This window comes from Papio anubis, chromosome 7 (assembly GCF_008728515.1).
Source record: "Papio anubis isolate 15944 chromosome 7, Panubis1.0, whole genome shotgun sequence".
NCBI classification, from domain to species: Eukaryota; Metazoa; Chordata; class Mammalia; order Primates; family Cercopithecidae; genus Papio; species Papio anubis.
In genome coordinates, this window is record NC_044982.1 from 128545213 (window position 1) to 128566321 (window position 21109).

A 21109-nucleotide genomic window follows, 5' to 3' on the forward strand; every position below is an offset into this window, starting at 1 on the left:
GCAAAGAGTAACTTCAAGCAACCTGATGTTAACCTATCAGTTATCTTTCTGTTGTTCTGTCTCCACCCCAGGAAAGTAACTTTGAAATGGCCAATCTGCTTTTTGTTGTTTCTGCTTTCTACAGCCCTTTTTTCTGTCCGGAAAGCCAACCTCCTCTGTTCCACTCATTGGGGCATTCATTCCATTTTATGGAATGAAGTGTTGCCTGATTCCAGAATCGCAATAAGGCCAATTGAGATCTTTAGATGTGTCAAATTTTTGTCTTTTGACACTTGCGCTGGTCTGTCTAGAATGCCCTTTCTCTTCATTCCACATACCCACATTCTTCAAATGAGCCCACATGGCAGATGCCCAGTGCAGTAACTGACATGTAAGTACTCAATACTATTCAAAGCTGCGTTTTGCCCCCACACTAGCTATTCCTCTCCCTCTAACCTCAATTTTTTCTATACACCTTTCTTATGTAGCTTATTACTTTCTATTGTACTTAATGTAAATGTCTTAGATTGCCAGAGAGCCAAAGCACTGGAAAAATCAGTATTCAGTCTTAGTCCATGTGTACCCAGCACCAAGCAAAATTACTGTTTATGGTCAATAAATCTTTCCGTAATGAATGAGAACAAAACTAGTGTTTGAACCAGAATGGTCTCTGGTGGAAACTGACAGCTAAAACTGGACGGGGAGTGGAGCAGAGGTGAAGGAGTACTTAATGAGGCCCTACTACGAGCCAGGTACTGTGCAGAGCACAGCTTCATCCTTTGTTTCATTTAATCCTTTCCAAAAAACCGTATGAAGCAGCAGTAACAATTTCATCTCCATATTACATATGAGGACTCTGGGTTAGGGAAGTCAGGAAACTTGCCTGAGGTCACAACCAAGTATGTTTGGGTCTTTCCAGTACTGCACTTGTCGCTTGTCCTCCTTCCAATTTATCACTCCCCTGCTCTCCCCGACGAAGGTCGAGGACTTTCTAGGAAAACATGCAGCCTCCAACCACTTCCGCCTAGGGAGCCCAGTCTCGCCCTTCGCTGCCAGAACCACACCGAGCGCGCGTGGCGGGAGTGAAGAAGGTGAGCTGCAGTCCGGACGCAAGGCCCCGCCCACTATGTCGCTGGTGACGTCATCACGCAGAGCCGAGTCGGCGCGTCCACATCCTTTAAATATGGTCTTTCCCGGGCGCGCGCGACAATGTGAGGAGTGGGGTGGAGCGTGTGTGGTGTGTGGCTGCGGCCTGGGCAAGAGCCGCCGCGGACCATGAGGTGGGCGGAAAGGCTGTGTTGCAGCCGAGACGCGGACGGGAGGGCGCTGCTGGGCCAGCGGGCGTCCTCATGCAGGGGCGGGAGGAGGGAACATGGCGGCCGGGCCAGGACCCTTTGCTCCTGGCTCTGCGCGGCTCCTACCCCTGCTTTGCTTGCACTTTTACCTGCCTTTCTGGAACTTGTTTCCCCTTTCCTTGCGTCCCCTTTCCCTCAGCCGTTTCTTTTGCCTTCATCGACCCTTCCCCCCGGCTCCACTCTGGGTCGAAGTGTGAGAGGTAGATTAAGTGGGAGCCGGTCGGGCCCGTCCGGTGCCGAGAGACCGACTCCTAAATTTGACTAGGTTCTCGTATGTCACTTTATCAGTCTGCCTGGGATCACGGGAGAAATACTGAACATGAAGACATCAAGCCTGATTTCTAGTCCTGATGATGTCTGTAAGTGATCTTGTGAAATGTCACTTGAGTTGACCTCAGTCTCCTCAAATATGAGGTTCTCTGAAAGGCCTAAGCTTCCTGATGTCGAGGTAGCTTTTGTCATGCGGTGCCTGCCAGAATCTGCCCCAAAACAAAGCATGGTCGGGAAAACAAAAGCAAGATTTATTTTGGCAGTAACGGAATGGAAAACGGAGTTGACTTCCAGTTCCATGCCATCAAGTGGCCTAGTATGCAAGCAATGAGAACACCATTCTGTTTCAGCTCTTATTTCCATAGTGGGTGTCCTAAGAGTAACACTCCCGGCGTAGATTAAATAGAAAAAGGCTCGTCCTGTATGGTCATTGCTGCTTTGCCACAGAGAACCTTGGGTCTGCTGTATTCTGTTTTAGGTGCCACAGTCTGTTGAGGGTAGATATTTAGGGAGAGATTTTTCCTCACCTAACAGCAGCTAGCCTAGCCAATCGCTTGCTTTTGATCTTGGCCTTTTGTTTTTCCTCAGCTGAGTAAGTTCTGGAGGGATCCTGCCTCTGTTGGAGCCTTCGCAGCCAGGCAGCTGTGAACTGTGAGCTAGAGTGAAGCAGAAATCTAGAAAGATGAGCTCCAAGATGGTCATAAGTGAACCAGGACTGAATTGGTGAGTTGTAGCTACTTTGTAATCCACTGAAGAGGAGTGTAGTGGGGCTGATGGTTGACATAAGAAAATAGATTCCTGGCATAGAGAGATTTGGAAGAAACAGAAGATACAAGTTTAAGGTTTCCGAATGTACGTTATCCTCATCCTCAAATACTGAACGCTAGAGTTATGGCTGACTACACTTCCATTCCTATATTGGAACAACAATTCAGCACTCAAATTATTTTTAGGTATAATTCCCTTAGGTATTTATTGCTGGTCTCCTGAAGGTCTCTCTCAGGTATTTATTGCTGGTCTCCAGAAGGAGAGATTCTGGAATATTCTTGTGTCCAAGAACCTTGCCCATTTCCATGCAAGTAATAAAAAAGACCCTCTTTAAGAATAGACATGCTTACTCCAGCCTGGGCGACAGAGCAAGACTCCGTCTCAAAAAAAAAAGAATAGACATGCTTTCTGTTATATTGAAATCTATATCAAATGATAATATAAATGCATAGACTGTGTTTTAGAAGTGAATGAGAACTTTGCAAATAGACAGCCTGGTTAAATATTATAGTGGTTTTGTAGACATCTAGCTAATACATGTGCTGATTTAGTTCATTTTAACACACATTTACTGAGCCAGCCAAGAAGGATCAAATGTTATAAACGGTTACAAAGAGTATTAAAATAGTACCTGACTCAGAATATTAAGTCAGTATGTTCAATAAGTATTTGTTTACTGCTAGCAATACTCCCGTCCCCAGGGAGCTCACAATCCCTGAGGCCCTTGACTTTGTTTTTATATGATGTGCAGAAACTTAAGAATTTATTGAGATGTCACAGATACAATACCACAACAAGGTAATAAGAAACTATAGTGGTACATAGCAAATAAGACATTCTAATTTTACCATTAATACCTTAGTATGGTTTTTTGGATAAATGCCTTTAAGAACAGTTAAAAGAAGAGTATGGAGCAAATATGCTAGAATTTCCTATTTGGGCACTAGGACACCCAGAAGTTACCATTTGATTAGGTAAGAAGTATGTCCATTTGCATTCCTTGCCAGTGCTATGAAGTATGCGTTCAGATGTAGCACAGATGATCTTATATACCGCTGGCGTTGTGGAACCAGTTGTGGTTTAGAACCTTTGCACAATGTTGTAGCCCTTGGAATTATCCTTTTCCACAGAATTTTACTGACCTTTGTCCTCCCTAGATTAATGGATTCAGTGTTTTCAAATTTTTAATTCCTTCATTCAAACAGCATTTTTGGATGCCTAACTATATGGAAAGCATTGAATATATGTTCGTCTCTAAATTAGTTATGGTGTTATGAAAAATCATATCACCTTTGAGGTGGTTTTAGCAAACCATTGATTCCATTTGCCAAAGTAAACAAAATAGATAGGATATGTAGTCTTCGTAGTGTCTTTTGGCTCAGCACAGTAGTGCATGAAACAAAAATAAGTTGAGAAGTATTTTCTTTTCAGCAACCAATATCTTAATGTTATGTCCTAGAGCCAGAAGTGAGGCCAGCCTTTGACAGACCCTTGATTATACTTCAGTCTTTTCTATCTTTAACTCTCCAGTCTCTGTGACATTTATTTAATTATGTACTGGAGAAAATGCAGGGCTGATTATTGGAGCTGGAGAATTTCATAATGGGCCTGGGTTTAAAGCTATCAAGAAGTAACAATTCTAAGCCCACGGATCTGATATATGAAATTAAACATAGTAAGGAGAGATTGTCTGGGGATGGGGGGTAAGAAAGTATGAAATTATAAGTTACAATTGTGCCATTATGTGTCTTAGCATGAGATTTTGAATTGCCCAATGTAAGTAAATTACTTTGTTTCACAGGGATATTTCCCCAAAAAATGGCCTTAAGACATTTTTCTCTCGAGAAAATTATAAAGATCATTCCATGGCTCCAAGTTTAAAAGAACTATGTGTTTTATCCAACAGGTAATATGTTTATTTGGTTATTTATTTCCATATTTGATTGTTGTTTTTCCGATAGTTGAAGTTTTATGTGTATCTCTAATATATTCAAATTATAGAAATGTTTGAATTATAGAAACATTCAAATTATAGAAATGTTTAAAATAAAACAACTTTTAACACTTTGATATTTCTTTTCAGACCTTCAGTCCTTTCTCCACACATGAACTGCAAAACAGTTTTATAGTATTTTATAATACTATGCTAAAGTGTCCCAATAATTTTTATAATGCTATACTGATATAGTATAATAGTATACAAACATTTATACCAATAAATGTTTTAGTGTAGTACTAATATTATACTAATAATTGTTTAGTACTAAATAGTATACTGTTTATAACATATGCACATGCACACATACGTACACATGTATGCAATACAAAATAGGATCATACTAAAAATATACTGTGAAACTGTTTTGCAGTTATCTATCATTTAAAGTGATAGTCTGAATATCTTTTCATGCCCCAACATTTAGTTCAAATCTTAATGGTTGCATATTACCTCGCTATATAGCTTACAGATGTACTTTTAATTCATTTAGCTAGTCCTGTGTTGCAAAACATTGTGTTCCCTTTTTTCTTTTTTTTTTTTTGTAATTAAAAATATATTGGTAAATTTTTATAGTTACTTCTATAAGATACACTCATGGAAATTGAATTGTTTGGTCAGACAATATGTACACTTTGTATTTTGATAGATACTGCCAAATTGCTAAAGGTTTTTTTCCTCTCTGATATTTAATGACTATTAAATGATAATTTTTACTTCTTACTGCTCACTTGCCTGTAGTAGCTCTTCTATCCTTTTTGATCGACTATTTCTACGATGTTGTTAATGAATCCGAAAACCAAGTAATTGAGTTTACTAGAAAAATGTGTAAATACACCAAATGAGGAATTAGGAAATACTCCCAGGGAAGCTCAACATTTACTTTCTTCCTTTCTCCTTTTACAGTGGAGGAAGTGTATCTCCCCATCTTTTCCTGCTTTCTCAGTTATCTTTTCTGTCCGTTGTCCCCTCTTACTCCTCTATCTTTGTTCTCTCCCATTTTCAGTCATCTTGATTACTTTTTGGTTTTTGTTCTGTTTTTTTAAGAGACATGGTCTTGCTGTGTTTCCCAAGCTGATCTTGAACTCCTGGCTTCAAGTAATTGTCCACCTTGACCTCCCAAAGTGCTGGGATTACAGCCAGGAACCACTCTGCCTGGCCAGCTTAATCAGTATTTGAACATGCTCAAGTTTTCCTGTTTTAAATAATCCCTGGACTCCACATTTTCTCCTAATTACCTTCTTACCTCTTCTCTCATTTATACTTAGACTTCTTTAAAGACTTGTATATGCTCACTGGGAAGAAATGAGGAACAAAAAAGCTGTAAGACATACAGAAAACAATTAATAAAATAGTAATAGTCCTTACTTATCAATAACTTAAATGTAAATTAATTAAACTCCCCAATGAAAGGATGGATTGGCAGAATGGATTTAAAAACAGGATTAAAAACTTTCCATTTACTGCACATCCTACTCCACTTGCTGGGATTACAGGCATGAGCCACCCTGTGCAGCCCATAGCTATATTGTATTCTATTGTTGGGTGAATATAATTTTTAGATTGACCTCTGTTGATAATTTAGCTTGTTACCGTTACTGTTAGAAATGTGAGCATCCTTTTTGCATGTGCTTGTATAAGTAGGATAAACTCCTGTCAGTAGAGAGTATGTATATATATTTATTTTGATAGATGTTGCCAGATTGCTATTAAAAGCATTAAAGAAAAAAGTGCTTTTTTGATTCCATCAAATGAATGCATAAGTTTACGTAAAAACAAGCAGAAGTTGTAGTAAAGAGACAATTTTAGTCCAGGCTCAGTGGCTCACACCTGTAATCTCAGCATTTTGAAAGGGTAAGGCAGGAGGATGACTCCCAGCCTGGGCAAACAAATTGAGACCCTGTCTCTCCAAAAACAATTCGCTGTATGTAGTGGCACATACCTATAGTCCTACTTACTCAGGAGGCTGAGGCACGAGGGTCACTTGAGCCCAGGAGTTTGAGACTGCAGTGAGCTATGATTGTGCCACTATATTCCTGCCTGGGCAACAGAGTGAGATCCTGTCTACAAAAAAAAGAGACAATTTTTTAAAAATAAATGTTTTAAAGAGGCAGTTTCAGAAGCAACTTTCTTCTTGCCAAAGTGCATAGTTGTAGTATCTGTGCTGGTGTCGGATATATAAAGTTAAAGCAGTAGACTCCCTTATGTATGTACATCTATGGATATTTTTAAAAACTATTCGTTATTCAACTTATACAGTTTTTTAGGATAACTAATTTCTTAAAACTTACTACCAATTAAATAAAGAATAGTCATTGTTTATTTGGATCAAAAATTGCTATAAATTCTATTGTCCTGGGATTTAGAGAACATATGTCTGTCTTTAAAAAAAAGGAATCATCTCAGGTCAGGCGTAGGTGGCTCACACCTGTAATACCAGCCTTTAGGAGGCCAGAGCAGCTGGATCACTTGAGCCCAGGAGGTCAAGACAAGCCTGGGCAACATGGTGAGACCCTGTCTCTACAAAAATACAAAAAATAGCCAGGTGTGGTTGTGCACCTGCAGTCTCAGCTACTGGGGAGGCTGAGGTGTGAGGATCACCTGAGTCCAGGGATGTTGAGGCTGCAGTGAGCCAGGATCACGCTACTGTACTCCAGCCTGGGCAACAGAGTGAGACCCTGTCTGTCTGTCTGTCTCTCTCTCTCTCTCTCTCTCTCTCTCCCCCCCCTCTCTCTCCCCCCCTCCGCCCCCTCCCACACACACACACACACAGACACACACACACACACACAATCTCAGCTGGGCACAGTAGCTCATGCCTATAATCACAACACTTTGGGAGGCTAGGAGCAAGAGGATCACTTGAGCCCAGGAGTTCAAGACCAGCCCGGGCAACATAGCAAGACTTTGTCTCTACACATAATTTAAAAATTAGCTGGTGTGGTGGCATGCACGTGTGGTCCCAGCTGCTTGGGAAACTGAGGTGGGAGGATCACTTGAGCCTGGGAGGTCAAGGCCACAGTGAGCTATGCTCACACCACTGCACTCCTGGACAACAGAGCAAGACCCCATCTCAAAATTTGAGACCTTATCTCAAATTAAAAAAAACTTTCGTCTCAGCCTTTCTCTTTTCACACTAAAAATTTCTGGTATTAATCTTCGTCTTGCCACTGCTTCTCATTTTATTTTTAACTTTAGAGTTAAAGTCTTGCCATGTTGCCCAGGCTAGACTCAAATTCCTGGGCTCAGGTGATCCTCCTGCCTCAGCCACCTGAATAGATGGGATTATAGGTACACGCCAGTGTGCCCAGTTTATTTTAATGGTTCAAGTCCACTTCTGTTTAGCATATCCCAGGTGTGGGTTGTAGCCTGGCTTTGCACAAGGAAAAAGGCATTTTGCTGGAAGTTGGGTATATCTAACTCCTAACATATTTTTTTCTTAGAATATCCTTGTTTTCTTTAGATTTCTATAGAGCACAAAATAATCTATTAGTATAATTTACCTTGTACTATAGAAAAAATACACAAGTTATTGATATGTTTCTAGTCTTTTTTCCTAACCTTAAGTTTTATTAAGAATTATTACAGTCATTGTTATAGTAATTACTGTAATAATTCTTAATTACTGTAATAATTATTACAATTATTTCAGGCTTTATTGTTTACAGTTTTCTTGTTGAAAAACAAGGCCTTTTATTCTGTTAATTTCAAGATAAAAAAGATTTTCCTTTTGCTCTCTGTGCTCCATAAGTGTTTGTAAAATGAAAGGACAACTTGAATAGTGTTTTTACAAATGAATAATATAAAAAGTTAATATTGTGTTACTTGTCTTTGAAGCATGAAAAAAAAAATTACGGAATATTTCCAAAGTTTCCCAAGAAAATAAAAAAGGATTTTAAAATGCCCCATGAGCCATTCATGTAGAAATAGCCTTTTTTAGTTATGTAAACAATGTAAACAATCATGTAAACAATTGCCTTTTTTTTAAATTAAAGTTTCTGTTTGCAGATACTCATAACTGAATTTTAAGCAAATAAGGGGGGAAATAGCCTTTTTTTTTTTTTTTTTTTTTTTGAGACGGAGTCTCGCTTTGTCGCCCAGGCTTGAGTCCAGTGGCACCATGTCAGCTCACTGCAAGCTCCGCCTCCCAGGTTCCCGCCATTCTCCTGCCTCAGCCTCCGAGTAGCTGGGACTACAGGCGCCCGCCACCACGCCCGGCTAATTATTTTGTATTTTTAGTAGAGACGGAGTTTCACCGTGTTAGCCAGGATGGTCTCGATCTCCTGACCTCATGATCCGCCCGCCTCGGCCTCCCAGAGTGCTGGGATTACAGGCGTGAGCCACCGCGTCCGGCCAGGAAATAGCTTTAAATAGAAATATATATATATAAAGCTTTAACACATTTAATTTAGGAAAATAAATCAAACTCAGAAGATACTAGTAGACTTGAAATGGAGATTAGAAGCACCATTTTCAAATGCGACGTTTAAACAAGCTACCAAACTAGTACTTAAAGTATAGGAAACTTAAAAGTTTTGGATTCTGCCCTGTTTTTGTTTTTGTTTTCCGTGGAAAGTTTAAGAAAGGAGAATGGGCAGTTGACAAAATGCAGGGGCAAAACTTAAAACCGTCAACCAAAATAAAATATAATGGTGTATACGTGGATAGAGAAACCCTGTCAGATGCTTTTGGTTTACACCCTGATGAAGATTTTGACAGCACCGCACAAGGAAATGATCTTGATGTGCTACCATTTCATTCTTTGCTGAATGTAGCCAATTTAAACTGCTAGAATTCCTTGACATTCCTAGTCTGGCATATCTGAGTCAGCATCTTGTTGCTGCAGCAGCTTAATTAAATTTGCCAGTTTTTGGCACAGGACAGACATGTTCTCATATTCAGAGAGACAGCTGTGTAGCAGTATTGTTAAGAGTGCAGACACAATACTGTTAGGTTTGAATAGCTCTCAAGACATTTTCTAGTAAGAAGTCAATTTGCTGTAATACATTTCTCCCAAGATCAGCAGTTAATGTTCATTTTGTTAACCTAAAATAGGCTTATTTTTATACAATTATTGGAGAAACTTTAGTAGCTATGTCTTTTTTTACCTGTGTTATTTTCAGAGCCAACCTAAGCATCCTAATTTTAATTTCCAAAATTCTTCTCCCATTCGTTTATCAGCTCTTTGAGTAGTTTTTTATCCATTGGTTCGCTCTGAGAGAGTGGTGTTAAATATTTTTTTCTTTATTTGGGGACCTACATATTTTCTAAAAAACTGTTGTCATCTTTTGGAATTTTTGACATATTTATTCTAGTATTATAAAGTTAATTTAAAACAAATCAGGAGTAGTTTGGATGGAACGTAACTCACCCTTTGTCCAGATGCAGATCTAAATTAGTAATTCTCAGCCGTTTCAGACTGATACCCTCCCACTTTTTATGACAGATATTTATAAGAAATAAGATACCTCCTTTACTAGCTTAAAATGAAATTAATAGATATAATTTTTAAAAACAATAAGTGTGAAATAATTTATTTTTATGTAAATTCATAGAGACTACTGCATTATGAGATATAATGAGGTAGTGAGATGCATCAGTTAAAATGAATACAGTTCATTTATTTAAGTTCATTTAAAATATTTAAGAGAGAATAAAGCATACCATAAAATAATCATAGGAAAAATAAAATGTACTGTTAGGATAAATAATAACAGACTAGACTTATTTGTACCTGGTAAGAAAAAGCCTGAAAGGGACTGTTGAAAGTTATGCACGATAGTAGTGCATATTGCAGACATTTAGTCTTCCCCCCCTTCTGAATGCCTTTAATCCCCCCTCTTTTGTGACAATCCAGATACACCTATAGGCTTCCAGAAGGCCCTGGGGACATTAAAACTGCCTTGATTGAGAACCACTGCTATGGATATTTTCTCTTCCTTCTCTTTTTCTCCCTTAATCCCTGATCATGATGTTCTTAGGATTCTCTTCAGTCACCTACTTGGTATGTTCACTTTGGAAACCTAAGTTCTCCATAGTCCCATTGTGTTGATGTACATATCTACTTTTCATTCTTCTTCATTGACTTCTCTAATGCACTTGATTATAACATCCTGGAGATTGGAGATGGTATTGTACTTAGTGTTGTATTTCCAGTACCTAGCATAGGCTGGCACATGGTAGTTAATAAATATTAACAAATGGAGGAATGAAGAATGAGTCAGCAGATGTCCATCTTTCTCATTAGTTTCCCTTCCTTTCTGGATTATTGTGTAATTTGGAGCCAGGTTATAGGAACAGTTACTGTGGTGGAAATTACAGTCGTACAGGCCAAGGAAGTATAGTTTCTGATGCACTTCTAAAGTCTCTTATTTAAAATGTAGATTATAATAACTGAATAGCAAAAATAGAGACGGGTTATGAATAAGATAAGGAAGTTGTGTTCATAGACCTTAATTTGGATAAGGTGACTTCTTAAAAGTAGGGGTAGCATTTGTGAATCTGAGTAACAGAGAAACTCTCTAAAATAAAAGAAATTTATTTGGGTGTAAAGCACTGCAATGGGAATATGTATGCCATAGTAAACTATGTGCGTATTCAGGGAGGTAAAGGAGGACAAAGATTTTTAAAGGAAAAAATTAGGATTATGTGATTGTTTTGAAATAGTTATACTTGATCTTTGAAAGATAATAACAAAGGTGACACCAATCCAAGGTTGGACGGGCAGTTCCTGAACAAATACCCTTGCAGAAGTATTTTGTTATCAGGAATTCAAACATGAGAACTCTGTCTTCATGGCCTTCACTAGCTCTAATTATTGGGGGGGGGGGTTTTGTTTTGTTTTGTTTTTTTAAGTTCCAGAGTACATGTGCAGGATGCGCAGGTTCGTTAGGTAGGTAAACATGTGCCATAGTGGTTTGCTGTACTTACCAACCCATCACCTAGGTATTAAGCCCAGCATGCATTAGCTATTTTTCCTAATGTTCTCCTACCCCAACCCCACCCCACAACAGGCCCATGTGTATTCCCTTCCTTGTGTCCATGCATTCTCATTTTTCAGCTCCCACTTATAAGTGAGAACATGTGGTGTTTGGTTTTCTGTTCTTGTGTTACTTTGCTGAGGATAATGGCTTCCAGTTCCATTTGTGCCCCTGCAAAGGACATGATCTCATTCCTTTTTATGGCTGCATAGTATTCCATGATATCAAGGATTTTTAAACATTGGTGACTCCATTGTGATTCTGACAACCTTCACACATTCCATAAACAAATATGGTAACAAGTTCTGAAACTGCTCACTGCTTTCTCTTCTGGTACATTTCATTAAAGATATGCCAGGAGTTTTGTTTGGCATCCATGAAAAGCATAAAGTCATTTGCATGAACTCAGCCATGTACCAGAGTGATAGAGGATTGTACAACTTTTCCAAAACCATTACTGCTTTCAAAAAATACGGTGCATATGTTAGAATTCTCTTAATTTTTGAGATAAGCAGAGGAAATCGGAACATTTAAAATCTCAATGAATTTTTGTTAACCTCAAATTTGTGATTGCATTACATTGTGTTCTTAGTAGGTTTTGTTCACCATATTAACTGATAAATCTTAGTGATGAATTTAAGTATTAAGAACTCAAATTGTAATACAATGTAAACATAAAATACCTGCATATGTAATTGGCAAGAATGATTTTCACCTCTTTATTAATGGGGAAAAAAGTTCTAAATTGAATAAGTATGCCTCTTCCTCTCCATCAGGTAATTGAAGGTAAGTTGGCATTGTGAACCTATCCCACAGAATACTTAATCTACTTTAAATGGCTAAACATCAAAATGCAGGTGGCAGAGTTAGATAATAATCCAGAGTTTACTCTGTTAATCACGCTATATTCTCCCTAGTGATTGAGAATCATGACGTTCCATGATAGTAATCTTCATGTGAAAAGCACATATTTGTAAATTATATTTTGTTTTCCAGACGTATAGGAGAAAATTTGAATGCTTCAGCAAGTTCTGTAGAAAATGAGCCGGCAGTTAGTTCAGCAACTCAAGCAAAGGAAAAAGTTAAAACCACAATTGGAATGGTTCTTCTTCCAAAACCAAGAGTTCCTTATCCTCGTTTCTCTCGTTTCTCACAGAGAGAGCAGAGGAGTTATGTGGACTTGTTGGTTAAATACGCAAAGATTCCTGCAAATTCCAAAGCTGTTGGAATAAATAAAAATGACTACTTGCAGTACTTGGTATGTATTCTATTCTTCAGTTTCAGGAAAAAATATTAAAAATTAGGAAATATTTTTATCTTAAATGTACATTTATGTTTTTAGGTCTGCTCATCTTTTTTAAAATGGAAAATTTAAGGAGATTACTTGACAGAGCAATGGTGCTTTAATTCTTTTGTTGATTCCATTATAGTTCAAGCATTTTGCTCCACTGCTTAGCATGTCTTACTCCATTTCATCTTAAGTACTAGCAGTAGAACTTTACATAGATTATATCAATTTTAAATTATTGCTTAATTATTACTTCAATTAAGACTTTTCCAAATTCTCTCAATTATATAAATGATGCTGTGCTGAACATCTTTGTAGCAAAATCTTTGTTCATATCGATGATAGTTTCCATAAGATAAATTCTTAAAAATAAAACTGCCAGACCAAAACATTATGCATATTTTCAAAGCTTTGATCTGCAGTTACACATGCGTAAATTGTTCTACAAAAAGTTTAAACCAGTTTGTTTGTACCCCTGTTGTATGACAGGTTTTGAAAAAACTGTCTTCTCTAATCCTACAGGGATAAGGTAACAGAAAATTGAAATCAAATTTAAAAAAAAAAAAACCATCTTCACTAATATTGGACATTACCTTTTTTGCCTTTAATTTAAAATTGGAAAAGTGATCTCTTGCTTTACATTAATTTAATTTATGATTACTAATGAAAATAAACATTTTCCATATGTGGATAAGCCATTTTTATTTTTTCTTTGGTAACTTGCTTGTTTATATTATTTGCTCATTTTTCAATTTGGATGTATGTCTTTTTAAAAAAATTTGAGGCCAGGCACGGTGGCTCGTGCCTATAATCCCAACACCTTGGGAGGCTGAGGCAGGTAGATCACCTGAGGTCAGGAGCTCGAGACCAGCCTGGCCAACATGGCAAAACCCCATCTCTACTAAAAATACAAAAAATTAGCCAGGTGAGGAGGCGCCTGTAGCCCCAGCTACTCGGGAGGCGGAGGTTGCAGTGAGCTGAAATCGTGCCACCACACTCCAGCCTGTGCAACAAAGCGAGACTCCGCCTCAAAAAGTAAATTTAAAAAAAAATTTTGACAGCATTTTATAAAATCAGCTTCTCAATTCCTGAGCATGTATTGTATAGTCTTAGTCATTTGCTTTTCTATTTTGTGGAGTTTTTAATAGCAGTTTATCGTTACTATGTAATAACTTTTACTGACTTCTTTGATTTCTGCTTTGGATTTGATACTTTAATTATTAAGTCCAAATTATTATAGCAATGATTAAGAAATTGATTGTTTTTTAATGAAACTTTTTATCCCAAGACATGTCTACTTTTTTAAAAATCAGGATATGAGAAAACATGTGAACGAAGAAGTTACTGAGTTCCTAAAGTTTTTGCAGAATTCTGCAAAGAAATGTGCACAGGATTATAATATGCTTTCTGATGATGCCCGTCTCTTCACAGAGGTAAAAATCAACTCACATTTGTGTAAACTGCCAGTGATAGGCAATAGCAGCATTCTGAAATGTGTGATGATTCCCCCAAAAGCATTTGGAACTGTCAATATTACCAATTTAAAAACCGCAGGTCTTTTCTTCATCATGCATTAAAATAGTTTAAAAACTAACATCTCAAAATTGTGTACTATAGTATATTTGTATGTATATTTATATTCTTTAACGATCCAACTATTATATCATTACATTTTACTCACGTAATAGTTTGAACTGACCCACTGATTTCACTTGTGAGAGAATAGTGTTTAAAGAGTTATCCTGGTACCTAAAAATCTGGTACTTTAAAACTCAGTCACGGGAACTTGTGCTCATTATGTTTGTGGTAACCAGCCACAAAATGATAAACTTCAGCTCTGAGTTCATTTTTTGATACTTCACTCATTCATGCAAATTTATTAGCAAGACCTGTATATCATCCCAGCTCGTACCCTACCATCATTCATTGAGCCTACCAGAAAATTAAAGTATACTACTTAAATAGGTAAGGCGTGTGGCACACGCCTCTAATCCCAGCACTTTGGGAGTCCAAGGTGGGCAGATCACCTGAGGTCAGGAGTTTGAGACCAGCCTGGTCAGCACAGTGAAACCCCGTCTCTACTAAAAATAAGAAAATTAGCCAGGCATGGTGGTGGGCACTTGTAATCCCAGCTACTCAGGGGGCTGAGGCAGGAGAATCACTTGAACCTAGGAGGTGGAGGTTTGCAGTGAGCTAAGATCGCACCATTGCACTCCAGCCTAGGTGACAGAGCGCGACTCTGTCTCAAAAAAATTGGATAAAGTATGCTACTTAAATAATAACTATATATGTACATACACATATATTTATAGTAGAGTTTATAAATATCAGTGTAAATTTAAGCCTTTAAAACTGGTCACTGTAAACAATAGTGTTAATATATTTAACACTGCTGAACTCTACACTTAAAAAGGGATAAGATGGTAAATTTTACCATAGTTTTAAAAAGCAAAACTAGGCACTGTAAGTTGAAGGACAGCAGGAGTATTACACTTTCACTGTTTTTTAAAAAAAAAAAAAAAAAACAGGCCAGGCACGGTGGCTCACACCTATTTTTTCAGCACTTTGGGAGGCCAAGGCAGAAGGATTCAGCCCAGTAATTTGAAACCAACCTGGGCAACATGATGAAATCCCATCTATACAAAAAATTTAAAAATTAGCTGACATGGTGGCATGTGCCTGTAGTCCTAGTCCTAGTCCCAGCTACTTGGGAGGCTTCGGTGGGAGGATCACTGAAGCCCAGGAAATGGAAGCTGCAGCGAGCCTTGATTTTGCCACTGCACTGCACTCCGGTTTGGATGACAGAACGTGACCCTGTCTCAAAAAAAGGAAGAAAAAACAAAAAAAAAAACACTGTAAGGAAGAAATTTGTTGTTAATATGAACCAGAAGAATGATTCTTGTAAATAAATGAATTTGATTTTTATTTTCTGTGAACCTAAATATAATGTATCCAAATGGAATGTCATAATTTCCTATGTGGAAAAGGAGCTGGCAGCTATTCTTGTTTTTTAATAGTGCCTTTTAAAAGACCAGAATGATGTTTTTAATACATAAGTCATAGTTCAGGCTGGAGTGCAGTGGCACAATCCTAGCTCACTGCAGCCTTGAATTCCTGGGTTCAAGTGATCCTCCCCACCTCAGCCTCCTGAATAGCAAGAACATGGGCATAGGCCACTGCACCTAATTTTTTTTTAGAGACAGGGCCTCCTATGTTACCCAGGATAGTCTCAAACTCCTGACCTCAATCCTCCGGCGTCAGCCTCTCAGAGTGCTGGGATTATAGCCCATCTTTCTTAGGAAGAGTCTTTACAAAGTTCTGCAGTGGCCTGCATGATCTCTCCCCTCCCTCCCATCCCCCATCCTCACTTTCTACACATTGTCCTATCAGTTATTGTGCTCCCACCTGCGGACTGGCCTTTACATTTCTTCAATACTTCAAGCATAGTCCTGCCTTAAGTCCTTTGGCATTTGGGGTTTCTATTTTTCTCTCAGTCTGTTCCCCGGATTTCTGCATGGAATAGTGTCTTGATTCTTTTATGTCTCTCTCTGTTCAGATGTCACCTATCAGTGAGGATTTCCCTGATTACCCTATGGAATGTAGTATGACCCTCACTTTTCCCTTTACCATGTTTTATTTTTGCTTATTGTCCTTCTCACTGTTTTTGTAAAACAGTGCCTTTTTGTAAGTGCTGTTTTATTCACTGATGTAGTCTCCCAATGACTAGAATAGTGTCTGGCGTGCTTAAGTGCTCAAGTGCTCAATGTAAATATTTCTTGTGTGGATATAAAACTGTACTTTATTAACAAAGTACATTACTTGGTAGCTAATGGTAAATGATAAACATTGTCATGTTTTTTTCCATATGGATGTGGAAGCACATTTTCTCTAAGTTGTATTTTACATCCCCACTGCAAAGATTCACTGATACTTTTCTAGATCTTTTAGTTTTAAGATTTTATGTCATGCAATGTCATGTATATATGGAAAAGTATATAGAACAAAAGAAAAAAATAGATACAGCTTAACAGGTAATTGTATAGTAAACATCTGTGTAACTCTTACCCAGGACAAGAAATAAAACAATACCAGTAATCCAGAAGCCCCCTGTGTAGTCCTCCTGTATAATAAATAACATTCTCCTTACTTGAATAAATAATCACTGTCCCAGCTTTGGTGGTGATAAGTTGTTTGCTTTTTGTGTGTATATGGAGAGTGGTAGTTCTACTTCTCTTTTGCCTGATTTTGTGGGGATTTTTTTTTCTTTTTTTTTAAGAGACAGAGCTTTGCTCTTGTCGCCCAGGCTAGAGTGCAGTGGCACGATTTCAGCCCACTGCAACCTCTGCCTCCTGAGTTCAAGCTATTCTCCTGCTTCCGCCTTACAAGTAGCTGGGATTACAGGCTCCCGCCACCACGCCCAGCTAATTTTTGTATTTTTAGTAGAAATGGGGTTTCACCATGTTGGCCAGGCTGGTCTCGAACTCCTGACCTTGGGCGATCTACCTGCTTCTGCCTCCCAAAGTGCTGGGTTATAGGCGTGAGCCACCGTGCTTGGCCCCTTTTGCCTGATTTTGAATTTTATGTGAACAGAATGCTTTTGGGCCTTCCTTCTTTCATTCAGTATTGTGCTTTTTAGATTCTTAAGTTGTGTGAGTTATAGTTCATTCATTTTCATTTCTGTCCATTTTTCCATTATATGAATAAACTACAATTTATCCTGTTGATCAGAACTTGGGTTGCTTCCAGTTTGGAGCTATTCTAAGCAGTACTCTTAAGAAAATTCTCATACATTTATTTTGGTACACATATGCACACGTTTCTGTTGGATATATAGATGCTTCTTGACTCACGATAGAGTTACATCCCAATAAACCTATAGTGAATTAAAGATGCATACACCTAACGTACCAAATAGCATGGTGTGTTTTAGCCTACTCTAAATATGCTCACAATACTTACATTTACCTACAGTTGGGCTTAATCATCTAACACAAAGCCTATTTTATAATAAAGTATTGAGTGTCTTGTAATTTATTGAATGCTGTGTGTTGTGACAAAATTGCAATGATTTGGCACCATCATAAAGTTGAAAAATCATTTAGTGGAACCTTTATAAGCTGGGGACTGTTTGTATACCTAGGAGTGGAATTATTGGGTCATAGAGTATGCATATCTTCAACTTGAGTAGATTTGCAAATGGTTTTCCAAAGTGGCTATACCAGGTTATATCAATTTACATTCTAACCAGCGGTGTTCAAGTGTTCTGTTGCTCCACATCTCAGATAGAGATATATATATATATATACGTATATATATATACACACATATATATATACGTATATATATATATACACATATATATACGTATATATATATATATATATATATATACACACACACATATATATATATGGGGGGAGGGGAGAGCACACGCATGTTTTCATATGCTTCTTGCTCACTTTTTCTTGCAGAATAACTGTTCATTTTTTCTAATTGATATGTAAGATTTCCTTATATATTCCAAATACAAAAACTTTATGGGCTTTGTATGTTGCAGTTTTTCTCCTTTTTCTGTTTTGAATTTTATCTTTTTATATTAACAAGCTAAAATTGTATATATTTATTTTGTACAATATGTTTTTAAAATATGTATACATTGTGGCAAGGCCAAACCAGGCTAATTAACATATGCATTACCTCACAAACCTATTTTTTTGTTGTGAGAACTCTTAAAATCTACTCTCTTAGCAGTTTTCAATTACATCGTAATTATCATCACCATGTTTTACAATTAATCTCTTGAACTTTTTCCTCCTACGTGACTGAAATTTTGTGTCCTTTAACCAACATTTTGACCACCACTCCAGCTATTAATGCTCACTGCCTAGATGCATTCATTCACTGTGGTTTGCACAGTTGTAATATTCTGATTGCATCATTTATTCATTGGAATAATTTTTTAAAGATATGCTTTCCCTTATTTACTATTTGGTTTCCCAGTTCATGTAGCTTACCATGGGACAAAATAAATACTAGATTCTTTCCTTTGAAATATCACTTTTTAAAAAACTAGTTCCTTTTTATTCTCCAATGATGATGTATTTTCTTTTTTTAAAATGTTATTAAATCATGGAGTTAAACATATATGTGTTTCTGTCCACGAAGATTATTATCCTTTGTAAGCCTCAAATAATACTAACTCACTGAGAGGCTCTTCCTACTGGCTTTTCAGTCAATCTGGTAGTCTTTGAGGCTCATTTTCTACATTTCCTGCCCTGGCGCTGGAATCAGCCATTTTCTAGAGCCCTTGTTTCTTTCAGTGTGAAGTGATATTTCAAGACTACAATGTGGGCACTACGGATGCTCCTGGGTTGATCATTGTTTTGAGAATAATTCAGTGGATAGAACTAGGAAAGAATATCTCATATGTCTCATTTGCTTTATCCCACATTACACTCACAACAGCCTCAAAATAACAATACTAGTGATCAGTACGATAACAATTGAAATTATTTTTTGTATGCTCTTCTCATTCTCCCCCACATTTTTTAAAAGATTGTACTGTGTTGTTATTGTTAGAGCATCATATAGCCATTAAATCCTAAAGCCTCCCTTTTAAATCCACATTTAATTTTTAAAACTATTGAGGTATAATTTACATATAAAAATTACTCATTTTAAGTGCATTTCTTCTGTGAAATATCTATTGAAGTATTTTGCTGATTTTTTATTTGCTTTTATTTTTATTAAGCCATAAAGTTTCTTTATATAGTCTGACTACAACTCCATTATATATAGTTTTCTTCCAGTTTGTGATGTATTTTTACATTTTTTAAATAGTGTCTCAAAGAACAGAATTTTAATGGTCTAATTTATCAAAAATTTTTGTGGTTAGTGATTTCATGTGTTCTGGCACAGAAATATTTGCCTATCCCAAGTGATTCTCAGACTGGGGTCAGTTTTACTCCTTCCTCACCCACCCCCCACCCTGCCCATCCCTAGGACTTTGACAGTGAGACATTTTTGGTTGTTGCAACTGGTAGAATGCTAGTAGTATCTGCTGCGTAGAGGCCAAGGATGCTGCTGAACATACTAAATGCATGTGAGTGACGTCCCATACAACAAGGAATTATCCAACTGAAAGTGTCAGGCGTGCTTGCATTGAGAAACCCTAATCTAAAGGGCTTATAGTTTTAACTTATACACGTAAATAAGTCTATGTTGATTTCAAGTTAATTTTTGTGTAAGATACAAGGTAAGGATCAAAAGTCATTTCTTTCCGTATGAATATCTAGTTGTTCTAGCATAGTCATTTTCAACTGAGAGTGACTTTGCCTCCTAATGGACATTTGACAATGTCTAAAGCTTGGTAGGGGTGCTGATGGCATCTACCAGGTAGAGCCAGAGGTGCTACTAAATATCGTACAATGTACTGGACAGCCTAACACTACAAAGAATTATGTGGTCCAAAATGTTAGTAATGTCAATGTTGAGAAACTCTGTTTTAGCATAGAGTTTGGTTGAGAAGGGTATTTTTTCCCTTACTGAATTACCTCGTCACCATCATGTGGATCAACTTTTTTTGAAGACGGAGTCTCCCTCTGTCACACAGGCTGGAGTGCAATGGTGCAATCTCTGCTCACTGCAACCTCTCCCTCCCGGGTTCCAGCAACTCTCCTGCCTCAGCCTCCCAAGTAGCTGAGATTACAGGTGCCTGCCACCACACCCAGCTAATTTTTTTGTATTTTTAGTAGAGATGGGTTTCACCATGTTGGCCAGGCTGGTCTCGAACTCCTGACCTCAGGTGATCCACCTGCCTCGGCCTCTCAAAGTGCTGGGTTTACAGGTGTGAGCCACCATGCCCAGCCTGGATCAATTTTTTGACTCTGTTTTGTTTCATTAATCTGTATGTCTGTCTTGATGCCAAAACCATATGGTCTCGATAACTGTAGTTTTATAGTCCTGAGATCGTGGGTTCTTTACATTCTCATGTAAATTTTGGAATCAACTTGTCCATTTCTACAAAAATCTAGGTGGGATTAAAACAGTGTTCAGCTAGATTGCTTTCCTTTCTTTTAAAAATAAAATCTGATAATCTCTTTTAATTAGAAAGTTTAGCTATTTACATCCATTATGATGACAGTATGTATTGATTTTGTTTGTGCTTTCTGTTTTACTTTTTCTGTACTTTCTTCTTTTTTTTTTTTTTAAACTCCTTTTGAGGAGATTGACATTTTTCCTCTTTTTCCCCTCTCTGTTGGTTTGGAAATTACATGTCTACTTTCTGTTTTCTTAGTGGTTACTCTTGAATTTTTACAGTGAATAATTCCATTATTCAATATCAACTAGCCTCCCGAACAATACAGAAATCATAGAACATTTTGACTGTCATTACATCCCTCTTGACTTGTATGCTATTTGTTGTAATGCAGTTTCTTTTTTAAATCTACCCACATTATTATTTTATATGGAC

General features: G+C 37.5%; 1 protein-coding gene across 12 annotated transcripts in view; it reads left to right on the top strand.

The window, feature by feature from the left end:
• The first annotated feature begins 1105 nt into the window (after positions 1-1105).
• LOC116275963 (little elongation complex subunit 2-like) overlaps positions 1106-21109 on the top strand; it is a 60222-nt gene continuing 40218 nt past the window's right edge. For 2 of the 12 annotated variants that reach the window (XM_031669247.1, XM_031669251.1), the window contains exons 1-5: positions 1112-1259; positions 2193-2327; positions 4174-4278; positions 12345-12606; positions 13950-14069. In XM_031669247.1, the coding sequence (XP_031525107.1) occupies positions 2287-2327; positions 4174-4278; positions 12345-12606; positions 13950-14069 (528 nt within the window). In that variant the 5' untranslated portion in view covers positions 1112-1259; positions 2193-2286. Of the gene's footprint in view, positions 1260-1622; positions 1694-2192; positions 2328-4173; positions 4279-12344; positions 12607-13924; positions 14070-21109 lie in introns of those variants that run through there. The other 10 variants (XM_031669243.1, XM_031669249.1, XM_031669241.1 and 7 more) reach the window with 9 other exon arrangements.